General features: G+C 31.5%; 1 protein-coding gene across 3 annotated transcripts in view; it reads left to right on the top strand.

Annotated features, from left to right (window-relative positions):
* LOC132742612 (uncharacterized) overlaps positions 1–17,961 on the top strand; it is a 33,440-nt gene that overhangs the window by 1,785 nt on the left and 13,694 nt on the right. The window contains exons 2-10 of one of the 3 annotated variants that reach the window (XM_060731060.1): positions 373–517; positions 6,613–6,729; positions 7,791–7,866; positions 9,965–10,076; positions 10,659–12,149; positions 14,476–14,560; positions 15,102–15,177; positions 15,436–15,535; positions 16,351–16,466. In XM_060731060.1, coding sequence (XP_060587043.1) covers positions 373–517; positions 6,613–6,729; positions 7,791–7,866; positions 9,965–10,076; positions 10,659–12,149; positions 14,476–14,560; positions 15,102–15,177; positions 15,436–15,535; positions 16,351–16,466 — 2,318 coding nt within the window. Of the gene's footprint in view, positions 1–372; positions 518–542; positions 1,508–6,612; positions 6,730–7,790; positions 7,867–9,964; positions 10,077–10,658; positions 12,150–14,475; positions 14,561–15,101; positions 15,178–15,435; positions 15,536–16,350; positions 16,467–17,961 lie in introns of those variants that run through there. The other 2 variants (XM_060731062.1, XM_060731061.1) reach the window with 2 other exon arrangements.

Raw genomic sequence — 17,961 nt, 5'->3', positions numbered from 1 at the left:
AAGAGCTTTTCTATTAAGATTTTTTAAAACCATTTATATGTATAATAGTACCAAGGTAATATATATTTTCGATTTCAAGGTCTTCAAAAGTTTTGCTAACTGCTTTCATTCAGTTTCTCATTGCACCTTCAATAATTGACCAATATAAGTCCTTTTTGTAAGGTAGATACATGTTCCTTATTTGGCTCTCCTTCATCTAGGGTCATTGTCAGTGTAATTATTGCAGAATGGAGCATTGTATATACAGATTCCCCTACTTAATGATGCTTTTTAATTTAATTAGTTAAGATCTCTCATGCTTAAAATATGTACATAGCATGCATTTTTGCATATTTCATAATATGCATGTTTTAAAAAATTTGTATTTTCAAGGTAGGGGTATAGTGACAAAAGTGGAAAGATGGCAGGGTGACTTCCTTCTGGTATATAAAGGTGAGACTATAAGTGCTGAAGAAGGAGAGAGAAGGGAAGAAAAAGATGGTGGTTCAGACTTCCGATTTTTCTTCAAAGATCTGTGGTGAGTAAATTCTCATTTTTCAGAATTTAATTTAATGGGTTTGCTGCCTATTGTTTTAAGTTATTTTGAATGAAAATACCTCCTTGAGAAATTGAATTTTATGGAAGTAGTTATAACCATCAATTTATCTCTTGGATTTAACATGAGCAAATACTGCGATGTGGGGACTAAGAATCAAGTGGGGACACAGGAAGTGGAAGCCATTTTAATTGTTTTGGTCTATTGAAATGGAGGACAGGGTGTTTGGCCTAATTGTTGCTATTCTAATAATTTTCGTTCTTTGCTTGATAGCATTGTTGACCTTACTATTTTTAGTATTGAGAGTGCTTAGAGTGTCACAACACTGGTTTTACTTAAACTCTTAAATGGGAAACCAATGTGATTAATTCAGCTGCAGAGTGTTGCATGCTTTCTGGATAACATTATAAATGAACTGGTTAGTACAGAAAATCTCAAATGCAACTGACAAATAATATGTTTTGTTTTGTTTTCTATACAAAATATTAATCTTTTCAAAGAATATTTCAGTTTAAATTACTGACCAATTACTGCAGAACATACTGCAATGATAAAATAGAATTACTTTTGTTGGGGGTGGGGAGGGGGCATTCAGACTGGCCATGTACACCAAGTTACATTTGTTTATGTGTGGATGAATGGATAAATGCATTCATGCAATCGTATATGGATGGCTGGATGGCTTAGAAAGTGATGCATCTGGTAAACGAAAAAACCAGTATGGCTTGGGACAGTGTCCAAGTTGGGTCAGGAAATCAAACTGTTCGATTAAGATTTTTTCGAGTGGAATTGAACATATTCTGAAAAAAAAAAATCAAACTTCATTTCTTTCTTGGCGTCAAACTCAAAATGGCTGTAGGCCTGATGAAAAATGAATTAACGCCTTCATTTTTTCAACGTTGAGATAAAATCACTGCAGTAAAGGCTAGGTAGTCTTTTTGAGGAAACCTTCATCCAAAGAATAATCGAACAGTTAGAGCTATATAATTTTTTTTTAGTAGAAATCAGTAATTTATCCTTTCCCACTTTTTGTTGTTAAATTGCTTTTAAAACCTTTGTTTATATATTATTGTTTCATTTCTGCTGACATACTACATTAATTTTATCAGAGACATAGATAACAGAGATAGGCCTTTGCAGCCTTGCTAAATTCTGAAATAGCTGACATACTTGCATGTTTACCATTCTGTAGCAAATCAATCGCAACTTTTCGGCCCTTTCCGTCAGTCTTCGGATAAGGACCTCGAACACAATAGTATGAATACACAGAACGGATGCGGTATTTCGGTCTAACCTACGCTAAGAAACTAAACATGTAAACAAATGGTAATTTAATGCTTTGAGTTGTTGGAAAGTTTATTTCCAATATATCAAGTAAAAATCCACCTAAAATAAGTGAATTCATACATACAAAAGCAAACAATACAATATTTGTATATTTACTGTTATGGTTGTAAAAACCGAAAGTACAAAAAACCAACGTGTTGACATTTAGTCGTATTTGTTTAAAATCATACATCAATGGGCATATTTAAATTACAAATTGTTGTCAGACATATTTTCAATCATAAGTGTACCCAAACAGACATTACTTTTCTTTTGGATGTCAAATATGTACACTCGTTCTACATATTCTCTGTTTCTATTTATATCTGAAACCACGTGGTAGAACTCCTTTCAATCCGTATTGTTTCCGAGGTTGTTATAGATAATAGCCGAGGACGTTCCGAATGGTAGCAAATAAAACTCACTACATATTACCTAATAGAGCAACCCGGCCTATTATCGACACCTTAAGGCATTTTATACTTAATAAACGATAGCTTTTAACTGCAGCTGATCCTTAAAGTTTATGTGTTACCTCCCTTTGACCTAACGGAGCAAATAAGTAGAATGTTACGGCGTTTTTGCATATTGATTTTACATACCGATTTATATGAAGAGGGTGATATGTGCATTATCGACATACTTCCGGGTATTTTCGACACCCAGAATGTAAAAGAAATTTAATTCATATTTTATTCTGGCCTGTAAGTAATAGATCTAGATATAATGTCAAGAAACTGTCTGAAGTGCAACAAACACATAACATAATGAAGACGCTGACATAGGAGGCATGAAATCCCCGTTTGCATTCATACATGCCATCACAGCTATCTGACATTTATTGTTAGACACAATTTGATACACATGTTTACTGCCTTAAGGTGCAAGCACTCTAGATACCAGAAGTCACAAATGGCGAGAAATCGCTTTCATCAGTGTTAAGGTTCTTCTTGGATCCCTCACCTTTAATTTCCTCAGCTAAATACTAACGAATCTTGGAAAACCAGCTTCTGATCATCTCATACGAGAAAATAGCTCGCTCTCTCTACCAAGCGCCTGGGGCTTTCTCTCCTTGATTCCAGGGTGTCTCTTAACAAAGCCATCGTACCTTAAAATGTAACTTATTGAATAGGTTGTTATATTTATAGTTTACTGGTAAGGCAGTAATTATCATTATTGTTGTTTATTTTTGTTGCTAGTAAGTTAGTTATCATTATTATGATTGTTGTTAAAATATATTATTATTATTATTATTATTGTTGTTGTTGTTATTGTTATCATTTTTATTGTTGTTGTTGTTATATAGTAAGTTAGTTATCTTTATTATTATTATTGTGGTTAAACTTTATGATTATTATTAGCTCTATTATTATTATTATTATTATTATTATTATTATTATTATTATTATAGCAAATTATTAGCTTATAATTAAGAGGAATAACAATTTTATATATCACCCTTCGTCTGGAAGATTGTTTTTAAAGGGGGTTTGTTTCTCATAGATGTCCTTCGTATCGAAGCTGCTTTCTAATCAGGGAGTACCCTATTTTGTTCATTAATTAGTAGATTGTATAATCCTCCAAGCTAGTCTCTTCATCAGCAGTGAGAAGAGTTTTACGTCCTGGTTTAACATGCTCTAACGGCACACGGCCAGCCAGTTTGTCCAGCAGAGCCGCCGCTTTTTTTGCCATACCATCTCGTACAAGTACAAGTCGGATAGCTAGCTGCATCCCCTCCGGACAATATTGTTGCGGTTTTACCATACTTGTAAACATAAAACACAAGCCATGGTCCAAGAAAAAATTCAACCTCTAAAAATATAGCGGGTGTTGACAGGAACCGTACATGAACGTATATTATGTTCCAGGTGTCGATAATAAACTGATATCATGAAATCATGGGTGAAATTTCGACACCCACGTGACTCATACGTGACTGCTGAATCTGACCTTATGCCATAATGTAAAATTTTTATACATGCTAGTTTATATATTGGATGATGTTTGGCACATACACTTTTATAAAAGACTTGACTTATAAGCTGACAAACAAGGGTACTGTCCTTAACAAGCTTAATAAGAGATGAAAATCGCTTATCTTTTTCGTATACAGTGCACTCAATGATCCGCTGTTTAGGACAAAAACACCAGAATTTCGCAGAGACTTCCAGGAATCAAAGACATGACGTCATTCTCGCAGTCTTTTGTTACATTTAGGAATGTCAGTGTACGAATAAGTGACAAAAGTGCAGGTGTGACTTTTAAGTGTCGAAAAAAGCTGTATGTCGATAATGGACGGGGTTGCTCTATATATCTCATACTGTTATATTATATTATATTTTTGACTTTAAATATGATATTTATCATATATGAATGTACATATTATGGAATTTTTTTGGCCAAAATTTGGATGTTTATATGATACTGAAACTGATATTGTTCAAAATTTCAGCAAGACATTTTATTTTATTTAAATTTGTTAAGTGACTGATAGTTTTCATTAATGTTTTAAAGTGCTTTGATCTTAGACAAATGGTTAAATTATATGATAAATATATTACAATAGATTAATCATAAGATCAAAGATTGTACTGAACCAACAGTTAAAGAAGTGTGAAAGCTTTAATGTTTTTAATTTGCATAGCTATAAAAGAACAGAGTAGATAAGTGTTATCACACTTTATTTACCTATTTTATTATTTTTAATTGTCACTAATTGGTCAGAAATTGATTAATTTTTTTTATTTTATAATCTTTTAATATCACAATGATTAAAGAAAATCAAAGGTCAATGTTTGCTAATATAAACAGCAGAGTAGTTAGTAATTTACACCTTTAAGAAATGAGTAACTGTTTATTCCTATCAGGGTCATTCAAATAGTATGGTCCGGAAACGGGCCGATTTCACGAAATATGTTGTCTCGGCAGGGTCACGTGATTTGGTAATTTTCCGATCGTAATCTGGCATCGACTATCGCCGTATAAAAAATCAAATTACGACAAAATTTGTTGTTAAATCTAACAAAGAATTATTGTAACCTAATCCTTATTACATTAACTTATCGTTTTTTACTTAAAAAAGAAATAACTTTATTAATTTTCAACAAGGAGTGTATGTTGGGCAACAGATCCTGGCTTTTAAAACATTATTTTCTGAACCATTTATCAGTTTTCCACAATTTTAAACATTTTTACAGCGCTTCATGTCGTTAGAATTTTCATTTTTGCCCTTTTATGTTTATTTAAGAAGATTTAATTGTGACCCCTTTTTCTTGAGCATCGACATTACGAATACAAAATATCACGTCTAAATATTACGGCTAATAATGTCTGAATTCCATGGAATTGCCGTAAACAATGTCCATTGTTGTTCCCTTTTATTTCTTACTTGTTTATTTTTAAATATGATTACCTTCGACTGGTAATTATAAAGCATAGCCGTTTATTTCATTGAGCTGATAATTGCTAAACAAAAGGATGTCTTTTCCTACCCCAATACTTCTTCTTGAAATATATATTTTTGCAACAAAAGTATAATATTTTATTTTTAAAACTACATTTTAAGATGAGAATTGATATAAAAGCAAATAAGTCACATAATCTACCACCTTTAATATTAATATAAAGTACATGTACATTGCGTACTGCCGTATTATCTACACAGATATGATAATCACTCTCAGGTAAAAAATCGATACCGAGACATCATATATCTGACTGATAAGGATTTATATAAGGCGTTTCCGGACCATACTATTTGAATGACCCTGTTCCTATATAAACTCCATATTTTTTTTTCAATTTTTATACTTAATGTATACCCTCACAATGTCTGATTGAATGGAACATATTCCTTCACGGCTCTGAGGTCATTAAAACATAATTTTAATGACACTTAATTTAACTTAAGGTGGATCTCATTGTCATAACACTTATTAAGGTGGATTCAATGATAAAATTTGACTACTTCATTTTTTATAAATTGTATAATAAAGATCTTCTAAATACATCAATGTAATAATAATTCCTTTTTTCAGGTATCTAACTTAATAACGATAAATCTTTTCTTTCTTTTGATTATTTTTAATTTAATAACAATAAATCTTCTTTTTTTTTTAAATTATTTAAAAGAAAAAAACATTCTTGCAGTATTCAGCTTTCAGTTTAGTATTGTACTATAATGGCATTAATGTATGGATCATTTGATACTTTAATTGTTGTTAAAGCTTGATTGCACAGTAACTGGACATCTTTGATCATTCAAATCCAATCAGTGACCATTCAAGTTATAACAACATCATTGGACATATCACACCTACTTATAATCCCATTATAGTACCAAACTAAATTTGGTAGCCGAAAAGACCAGGGCCGAAACGTCCAGGAGGTGAAAAGACCAAGGCCGAAACGTCTAGGAGAAACCAACTACAAGTCATACAATTATGAATTTTATATTTTCTGAATGCTTAGACAATTAACTTTAGCTGCAAATAAAAACGTTTTCATGTTTTCTTGTATATATCAATATTTTGTTGTCATAAGCAATCATAAGCTGTCAGTTTTTCTTTGAGACAGAAAAGTAATTTTTGTAATTGGATTATTCAAAACTACAAACTGAAGTTAATATAATTATAAGTAATTACTGACCAGTGCAGACGACACTAAGAATTTTTTCTATTAAAAATGTTTTTCAGTAATCAGCTCAAATATACATGTATGTCCTAGTATTTGTATTTTCATTTATATTTCAGCATTGATGCAACTGTAGAAAGTGGGTATTTATGTAGATTGGTAAATCATGGAGGCAAGCATGAAAGAAATGCAGTTATGAAAGAAATTAATGGAAATCTTTGTTTGTTTACATCAAGGTAAGAAATAAAGGCTGGATTTTGTTTGAAAAGTTACATAACTTGTTCACTGTGTCACGTTGTTGTCTCAGTTGTTCAACTCTATAACTGATTCTCCAGCCCTCTCTTCAGATGCAAATCTGCAAATTTGGAACATTCTTATTTCATTTCAACTACTTACACTTTGGTTATCTAATCTTCATGTTAGAAATGGACTTTCATTTATAATTCTAGAAGATAATTTTTAGCCAAAGTTACCAATGTTTGAAAATACTGGAAATTATATAACTTTGTGAAAAAAAGTAAATAATATATATGCCAAATGAGTATTATTGCAACAAGTACTGATAAGAAACATTTGCTCTGCACTTGCAAGGTAGTCTGCAAAAGCTATATATCTAGTTGGTTGGCATTTTGAATCTCTTAAATTATGATAACAGCATTCTAATTTGCCTGAATTCTCTGCAGAAACAAAGTAAGGTATAGTTTTACATTGCAGTATAACACATCTCAATAATTAGAGAACCATTACACCTATAGTCTTCAAACTCTATAAGATGATCACTCTCATTGATAATAAGACCCCTATTTGGGCCATGATGCATGAAGGTAAAGGTCACAGTGACCTTGAATATAAAACCCTTTCTGCTCAATAGTTAGAGATCCATTTGACCTGTAACTTTCAAACTTCATAGGATGATCACCCTCTATGATCCTTACTTTTTTAGGGCAATGATGCCTGAAGGTCAAGGTCACAGTGACCTTGAATGTGAACACATTTCCCCTTAATTGGATACATACTTCTAAGAAGCTTCAATTAAGATATTTGTATCTTGCGGCGGGAAATATCAATTCAACGAATTTGCTTGTTAAATTTTGTATTAAAGCAGTGGGTGGAGGTATTAATCACTTTTAGTGATAGTTCTATTTTTAACTTGACCAAATCTCTTAATTGTTAAAGTTTATTGTACTGTTTATATAATACAGGTACACACAAAACGATGTTTCAGCATCTGGTTAGTTGTAAGTTCATTCAATCAAAGCAGTGTTTGAATAAAAGTTTGTTGAAATTTTAATTACAGATTTATCAAGCCAGGGGAGGAAATTCTGTACGATTATGGAGTTAAAAACTTACCTTGGGAAAAGAAAACTTGTAAGGTAAGACTATTACTTTTCTAATGTCATTTCACATTAAGTGTCAATTGTTCATAATAAATTCTACATCTGTAGATTCTACAGATAATTATGTCTCCCAAGCCGTCTGTCTGTTCATCCACATTTAGCTTGTCCAGATTTCGCAGGACAAACTACTGGTCGGATTTCGACCAAACTTCACAGGATTAATTGGTACCAAACCCTAGTTGTGCAAATCTCCGGCATGTTCTGCTTCACGTCACAAAATGGCTGCCAGATCTAAAATTAGAAAAACCTTGTCTGACCATATCAGGTCAAGCTGTTGGTGGGATTTCGACAAAACTTCACAGGAGTGATCAGTACCAACCCTAGTTGTGCATATCAGTGGCATCTTCCACTTTGCTGCACAAAATGGCCGCTAAAGCTGAAAAATTAAAAATTCTTGTTTGGCTTTCACGAGTCAAACTGCTGGCGGTATTTTTGGGAGACATGTTTTTGTGACAAAAACCCCTTGTAGTTAAACTTTGGTTTTGAAATACATTATAATGGTTAGGTCTCTACAATGTGCAATTTATGATTGTTGAAGATACCTAGGTATACATATATTTCTATTCCTTTTAATTTGTTTTATCTACCTCCCCTGACAAAATTGATATCAATTGACAGTAGTATGTTATTTTTTATTTATTGAATCAAAAATATTCATCATCTTGTGAAACAGCTCCTTTTAAGAGCACAAATTAAATTACAGTAGAACTCAAACTCTAGGGTCCCATGCAAAATAAGTTTTCCATGGTTCGAGCCATCCAAATGGCGGCCATTTTGGATTTTTTAGTTAATGTGTATGACCTACAAGAGATCCAACATCAATATTGACTTCTTTTTACGTGTGTTATACCTTTATGAATAATATGAATAAAACAGACATTTTATTTTTCATTGGTAATATATTTTCATGCACATTTAAGACATGAATTAAATGTATGTGTACATAAGTAAAATAACTTACACAAAGATAATTTATCATATATCTACATTATGTTAAATCGATATTAAAATTAAATATGCATAAAGAGTCATATAACACATGATAGCTTTTTGGTATAATTTTCACTTAACTCCTTGATTTCCAGTAGCCAACTTGGCTCTCCGCCGTTACCGAGTCCTTTACTGCCAAAGCAGTTATGGAAGTTAAGTTTAAATCTCCCGATTTCATGCAAAAAATTAAAGACAGAAATTGCGTGTGTGTATTTCAATTTATTTATCCTTGCCACTGGTTGCCCATATGGGTGTGTCTTCCAGAATACTGTAGGTAATAATTATGTAAGGGAGGATAGTGCAAGATACAGAAGATGCCCCAATCCAGAGGAATCCCTGGTTCTTTTATATACAAGGTGTAAAGCACTATTACACGAGACCTCGGTTTTAAGTCTTCTGAAAGGCTGCTTGTAACTTAAGTTGGCCAGCCCGGGAATCGAACCCACATCTCGAGATTACAATTCTCACGCTTACAATTATTGCATTGTACCGATTTAGCTAAGGGGGCTAACGATAGAAATGGCAGTTTGCTTTACCAAATTTATATGTATAATTAAAGCATAAAAAGTGAATGAAAGTCACTTTACTGGATTTGTTTGTATATACACTAAAATGTTATAATTGTGATAATAACACATGCACTGTATGAAAGGGAAGCTAGGACAATGATATGTTGGAGGTGTGAAAAAAAGAATTATGTAGTCGACTGAATAGGTGTAATAATCACTATAATTGATCTGTGGGGACCTAAGTTCTGTTTGAGAGTTCAAGTTATCAAAGTTCGAGCCATTCGAGGTAGAATAAAATAGTATAAAGAAGACAAAAGTTTGGGTCCGGACATACATGTAGAGTTCGAGAGATCCCGTGTGTTCGAGCGATTTGAGTTTGAGTCACCTAAGATTAACTATGGTTAAAAATTTAAAGATTATCAATAGTCTCAACAGCCTAATAATTATTATAATCAGGGTGCTGATCTCAAATTATTGTGTTAGTAAGATTATTGTTGCATAATGCATTTTCAAATCAGACAAATAAAAAGCTTTGTCATATTACATGTATAAAATATTTATAACATAATTTTCAGACACAGGTTGGTATTGAGAGAAAAGGTGACCCAGGGTTGTTTATTAACTTTGAAGAAAAGGAAATTAAGGATAGGAGGATTAGCACTGAGGATAAACAGTCAGAAAACTATGGTATGGGCATTCTCTGAAGATAAGATTCATTATAAAGTTTAGGGCATATCTTCAGTAACGACAGTCTGGTTGAATTTATGTAGGCAGTTCTTTTTTACATCCATTTTTAAAGTTAAGGAAAATAAGTTTTGAGAGCTGTAGAGTTTGAAATTTACAGTGAAATTTTGACCAACCTCCCAAACCGAAAATCATTGGCCATGTTACAACAAACAAATTTGTTTTCTGCTTGTCATCTGTAAAATGTTGCCTCGTACTACATCTCAGTGTTGTTGTATTTTTCTGGTGCTTCAGCATCATTGATTCCAATACTGTTTTTTTTATTGAAGATTGGATAACGCCTAAGCTTGTGCTAGGGGCCATTAGACATTTGGCAGTTTCCATTATCTCTCATGAACAGTCTCAGAGACTGCAATTGGTTTTCATAGTCCAAGAAGCATCTCCCCTCTTCAAAACTTTTCCTTTAACAGGCATTAAAACCCAAAGTGACTAGTTTTATTTTGCCTGATCCTGTTATTGAAATAATTATTTTTTCAATTTTTAAATGGCATCATCATCATCATCTTGTATTTTAATATGTATCAGGTTTAGAGGCTTTGGAGGCTGCATACAAGACCCAGCATACACCTTGCGATCTTAATATTTCAAGTAGGGACAAGAATACAACTACAAATGAAGACAAGGATGGTCATACAGAAAAAGGGCAAAATGACAAAATGGGTCCAGACCTTAAAATTCAAGGACTAGATGTAAATATGGCTACAGCAAGTTGTACTGCAATGGATGTTGAAATAAGTAATGTTTATGAAGATCAACAACTGAATGTACAAGGACTAGAGATAAATCCAGGTAAAGCCATTGATACTATGAATTCAAATGAAGTATTTGCACATGCAGACATAAATAATAAAGAAAAAATAAAAAATGACAATGAAGATCAAGACCTAGAAGTTCAAGTGGATAAAGTCAGTAATACTGCTATGAATATTGAAATAGATAATGTTGATAATAGAACTGGTGATACAGAAAAAGATTTAAAACATTGGAACAGAAAAAAATATATAATTTCAAATGAAGTATTAACTCATACAGACATTAATAATAACAAGGAAAAAAGAAAAAATGACTATGAGGATCAAGATCTGGAAGTTCTAAGGGGTGAAGTCATTGTTGTTGCTATGGATATTGAAAATAATGATGCTGATAATAAAACTGGTGGTACAGAAAATGATTTAGAAGATTGGAACAGAGAAAATAATATGACTTCAAATGAAGTAATAACTCATGCTGACATTAATAGTGATACAGAAGAGCAACAATATGATGAGGGTCAAGTACTTGTAATTCAAGGGCCTGAGATAGATGAGGTTAACGCCAATGATATTGCTGTGGATATTGAAATAAATAATTTTGGCAATAGTACTGGTAATACATATAATGATTCAGAACCCTCTTACAGAGAAATTGATTCAGCTACAAATGAAGTATATACTGATGAAAGTGAAGATATTTACACAGCACAACTACTAAATGCAAAGGAGGAGCAAGTTTTCAAAATTCAAGGACCAGAGATGGATGCTGGTAAAGTCAAAGATACTTTAATTGATATTGCAATAGTTGATATTGGTAATAGAATTAGTGATTCAAAGAGTGTTTCAGGATTTGACATTGATCATGAATGTGATTTATTTAATAGTAAGGAAAAAGTTGAATTAACTAATTCTGATTTTGAAAATATGTCCTGTACTGATATACAAGAAAAACATTTTATTGAAATGGATAAAGAAGCAGATATAGAAATTCAAAGATGGATAAGGTGTAGAGAAAGTAAGAGACAAGATCAAAGAGTAGAAATTATTGATGAGGAAGTGATTAATCAGAATGCTGAAGGACAGTATTATCAGAGAGATGTTACTGGTTTAGAAGATCATAAAAATGTAACTGATATAGAAGTACATGTAATTAAAAATATTGATGGACCTGAACTACATAATGTGAAAGAGGGATCTGACTCGTTTTCAGAGCAAGCAAATATTGGTAGTATAAGCAACAAGATTTCACTACTGCAAAACACAGGTAAGATAATTTCTATAAAACATTTTCACACCTATAGCAACATGCTTATAATAAAACAGACATACATGTTGATAACCATTCAGGATTATTTTGGTTATAATGTATTAGAGGTATTCTCGTAACTGTATTCTTTATTATCCCCCGCCGATGAAATAGGAAGGGGATATAGAAATGGTGTTGTCTGTCCGTCCATCTGTCCGCACATACACAACATACATTAGGGGGTTAAGGTTTCTGTACAAATTGACATTATAAGGTTCATTCCGTACAAACGGTAGTCGTGGGGTTAAATTTGCATTATGGGGTTAAAAAATTTGTATTGTGGGGTTAAAAAGATCAAAGGAAGATCAAAGGAATAACCCCAGAATTTAGCTCTGGTAAGTACGTCTGGGCAAGTAAAAAAAAATTAGTTTTTAGGGGCCATCTAACTGTAAACAGAACAAAAGAGAACAATTGACTTCATTCCGTAATAATAGACTAAAAGTAAGGGGCTATGGCCCTCTGTTCAAACAAAAGAAAATAACAAAAGAAATGGCCCATTAGTCCAATTTATGCCGAGCATCCGTCTGTCCATCCTTCCGTCCGTCCTTATACAACTACAATATAATTTTGATAATATAATTTTTTTTGAATTAAGAAAGAAAAAAAAAGGAAACAAAGACTTGATAATACCAGACTAAAAGACAAATTTCTATTCATATAAATAATATTCCAAACTAGATGTATGTGTCCGTTTTAAAAATGTTGTGTAGCTGTAACATACAGGCTATTTAACATTAACAAAATTAATGTTTAATGATATTGTATGTTAGAATATATGAATTTGATTTGATGATCATTGAGCATAAATTTTCATTCTTATGTGCACTTGTATTCTAATAGTAGCAAATAAAAAGACCAAATGACATAAATGTCATAATTAGATTTTGATGTCATTTTATCTCAATAAGATGTCCTTTACTATAAGAGCTATTTTGCTTGGGATTGATCAGTTTTATGAGATTTTTATCATAATAAGTAAAGAAACAAAATTCATTTTGACTGATATTCTGAGGTACATACTTCTAAGAAGCTTCATTCAAGAGATTTTTATCACACGGCGGGGGATATCAATTCAACGAATTTGCTTGTTATATATAATAATATGGTTTGCATTATTTGACAGAAAATGTTGCATTATACATGGCCAATTAGATTATTTTAAGCTTTTGATTCATTTGAAATACAGGTGAGCAAATGTCACAACCAAAGAACACTATGTATTTAATCATGCAATTAATATTTTTATAGTAATAACAGTATTGTACAAAAGGTTCTAAGTGCATCACATGATAAATTTGCGAGACAATCAGCACACAATTTTGTCCGTATTGGTGCATATATAGACAATTGGAAAAAATTGCAACCTTTTCATTATGTGAAAATAATATGTTTTACAGTATTATGTTCTGGTTGTGTCTGCATTCTGTCTTTAGTTGTTCAGGCAGGAATTACCAGAATTGGCCTGACATTTTGATATTATCAACTTTTAGACACATTTCTTTCAAACATTTCAAAACATCTTAGCATTTAGAATAATATTTATGTAATGTAAAGAAGAAGAAAAAAATAAATGTACAGGCCAATTTCGGTAATTCCATGCCGATTCCAGTTGATTCCAGTGAATCGGCCGATTCCGGTAAGTCGTATAGCTGATTTTTGTATGAATATTAAATCTTGTAATTCCAGATTAATGTATTAGGGATTCCATAGGGATCCCAGGGTCAAACACTGTCAAAATTTCTCAAAAGGTTCTGGTCGACTTAAAATAAAATCCACTTAGCTTAAAATAGGAAAACCTTTCACATCTCTTCCTGAACCACTTGGTTAATAATGATTTAAGTTTTACAAGAGTTAGATGGAACTCTGAATAGTTATAACTTTAATGATCTTCATCTATAAAAGTTCAGGGCTTAGATATTTAGCTAGAAGACCTATAGTCCTCTTCAAAGATTATTTAAATTATAGCTCTACTGTTTAAATTGGCACAACCAAAGGAGGTCATAGGTTTTTTTCACCATATACATGTCGTAAAAAGTGTAAAAATCTATCCTTTTAAACCAGAAAAGGCTAGGGCAAGAGATTGTTTAGTTCACCTCTTCAAAGACAAATTATTAAGCTACTCACCCTATATTTACAGCTATTGACATAGATAATTGTCTGATTGCTGGAAACTGGTCCAGAAAACATTTTTTTATCATTTTTGTACTTTATGGGTCACATATCCTGCTAGATAAGTTGCTTTAAAAAATTACTGTCCTGAAAATGCTCACAAAATATATTTCAGGTAAATGGGGAGCAGTGGCTATAGTAAAAGGAGGGGAAGAAATTGGTGTTTATCCAATGGAAACTGATCTTCTGTCTATCGGAAGGTAAGTTGTTATTTATCAGTAATTTCTTGATAATTTTCAATGATTGTAACACTTCATTGTAAACATTGCTCTAGAAATACAATTACACATTCACATGAGGTAGCAGGGCATTAGCTCCCTATAACTTTACCTCCCAAAATTGGTACTTTTCTCTTAAAGAAAACATATTTTCCTAAGTCACTAATGATTCCCTTTGAGGAAGGAAATGTCAAATTTTGCAATTAAAAATAAAACATTAGTGATAAAGAATAGCACGCAGTAGTTAATTATAGAAATTAAGAGAATTATAAGTTTGTGTACTTTACTTGTATATTTTTTATTTGATTTTTTTTCTTTTTTACTAAATTTGTATTGCTTTTTAAGAAGAGGATGCTAAGCTGCCCAAACAAGTGTGAAAAAGGCCTGTCATATATTTAAATTGTTTTGTAAACCGAGAAAGCCCTTGTTTTGGGTACACTGGTTTGTATTGCACTTTTAAGGATGACAACAAGATTATCAGCATGAATATGATAACATAAATATGTTTTGATTTGTATTTTAGTGCTGAGACAGATGACATTAGAGTGAAAACAGCAGTAAAACATGAGGCATTAATAGAAGTAAACCAGCAGGGAGAGGTAAATTAAGTTTTCTGAAAATTCAGTTTTCTTAAGCATCAATTTTTGTCAAAATGTACTATTTTGAATTTGGGCATAATTTCCCTGATAATATGTTGTCCAAAGTACTTATGATGACCAAATATTTCTTTAAAAAGGTTCCTTAATGAAGAGATCATTTCAGGTCTATCAACCTCTGCAATATTTATTTAAATGTTACCAATGTCCTTTTGTATAAATTTAAAGGTTGAGACAGTTATTTCACTTTGTTGATTTCAGATATTTCTGGTTAATTCAAGTACTCAGAAAGTTGAGCGCCTCTCTGATAATACTATCTTTGAAGTTGGTGGGAGAGCATTAAAATGGAAAGCTAAGACAGGTATTTGATAAAAAAGATATCTTGTAAATTCAAGTTTATTTTTAGAAAATTCATTTAATAGGGATCTTGTTTTGGCCTTTATAAACATAGAAAAAATGTAAGCTCAAGTTCTTATGATAACAGAGCATAAGTTCATTAATAAATTGTATGCAAACATCACATAAATTATGCATTTTTTAAAGTAAGATAATGGAAAACTATTAATGAAAAAAAAAGAAAAGAAAAAAAACTATTATCAATTTTTTGTCTGTTGATTACTGCAATATGAAAAACTTAAAATTCAATAATGTAATGCCTATATGAATGATGTGAGACATTTGTTAAAGCAATTATAACTTGTATCATAAAAAAACTAAAATAGCATCAATTTCAAAGCAAATTTGATGTGTCTAGTAAAGGATGTTCCAGACTATTATTCTTTTAATCCACACACCATTGGCTTTCACATGAATTTCAGGACATGAAATTAAGAAGTCCTCACTATTGAACTCTACCCTCTCTCTCTCTCTCTTTCTCACTGGCGAATGGGGACATTTCCAAAAGCTGGAGAAATACTGTTTAATGTCTGCTAACATATAAGGACTAGGTCAATGCAATCATTTTCATGTCTCATAGTTTTCAGAGTTTCAAAAACCTTTGCAAAACATAGAATTAATTTTTAATGGCCTACATACTACAGAATATTATGAAACAATCTTTGTTTTTTATGTTTAATGTCTTATTCAAAATTTAAAGTTTTTTTATGGCTGCTATTTAATAGTCGTTCAATGATCATTTAGTACATTAAATGTAAATTACTACCTTTGTGTTTGCAGGTACTTGTCAACAAGATGAAAAGGTGGAGTTAGTTGTTTTGAGAGAAAACAATGCTTTCAAACTGGCTGGTTATGGTGAGCAACAGCAAAGCAACATGATTACAGACAGCAAAATGGTATTTTTCTTTATATCATTGCTCAGGACTGTTCTGGCCTATTTTTAAGTAATTGACCAGTCGCAGAACATGATATCTGCCAGTCTGATAAGACAAAACCTTAGACAAACATGCATCAATTGTGGTGGATACAATTTGATGATTAACAGGTTTAACCGTCAGATTTGAAGAATATCTAATGACATCTCAATGTGTTTTTGTAAATTTGGTAATACATTATACTTTCACCCCCTCACATTAGAGCTGTCATCGATAGAGACAATATCGATATATCGTTGATATTTTTTTGCCGATCAATAATCGATACACATTTCAAAAAATCGATACTTTTGACTAATTAATTAAATGTCTAGAAATTATAAAAAAAACACCCAAAACATATACAGAACAGTTATTTATGTCTTTTGTTATATAGTGGAAATATTTCATAGCAATGGCCGGACAAAAAATATTGTCTGGAAGAAAAATGCAGTGGACAATACACTGTACAGAACATGATTTAACTGAAATAATTTAAACAGGTATGAAAGTGAATGACAGACAAGTAATTATATATTATTATTGATATATCGGTGTATCGTTGATTTTAGTCATCTGATATCGATATATCGTTGATATGCTTTGCACTGAATCAATGACAGCTCTACCTCACATAGAATTAAATGAATTTTGCAGTCTAGGAAAATAAAGTTGGCTAAAATGTTTATGTATAAATAAACTACAAAATAGTTATTGTAAATGAAAATCATATTTAAATCAGGCTTGTGTGTTTATAGGCACGTGTAAAATATTCTGATTATGGAGTTTCAGTCGATATTGTCTTTTGTTGGTCTATTGTCTCTATTTTACCATCATTCCATCATAGAACAGGAATAAAAATCTTTACCTTGATCAGGCTTGTTAACAGAATGTATATATATATATATATTGGAGAAAAAAGAAAAATGTCTGCTTTTGATATCATTACACCAGAATTCCTTTAATTCATAGTCATTATATTCAAATAGATATTTACTTGTTTGGAAATAATATTCAGTAATCTTATAGATAATTTTCACTAATGATTTTGGATTATGATCAATCTAAAACATGATATTAGTATGTTCCAGGATCAATACTTAATCTGATTTGATTCTTCGTAAAAAAACTCAATTGTAAAAATATGCAAACTATTAATAAAGTTCTGGGACAATATTAATTTTGATATTAGAATTGTATCTTTATTTTTACTTTTTTAAATTTAGAAATTATCAATCTATAAAACAGTTAAATTTTTACCAGTTAGTACACCTTCATGTTTGTTGAACTACGCTTGTTTACACTAACATGTGGATATATCTTTATGCTGGTGATTGAATTAAGTTTATTTTATTCATCTATTACATCTTGCTTTTCATGGAAAAAATAGATATTTAATATAGTGTTATCTTATTTACATAAATCCGACTTTCACATATTATTCGGACAGTGTCTAAATATTTGTACACCCGCCTAA

Source organism: Ruditapes philippinarum, unplaced genomic scaffold (assembly GCF_026571515.1).
Source record: "Ruditapes philippinarum isolate M1 unplaced genomic scaffold, ASM2657151v2 ctg4250_1_1_1_1, whole genome shotgun sequence".
In the NCBI taxonomy this organism is placed as follows: Eukaryota; Metazoa; Mollusca; class Bivalvia; order Venerida; family Veneridae; genus Ruditapes; species Ruditapes philippinarum.
The sequence above is the reverse complement of the archived record's forward strand: the minus strand, read 5'-3'. Positions and strand labels throughout refer to the sequence as shown.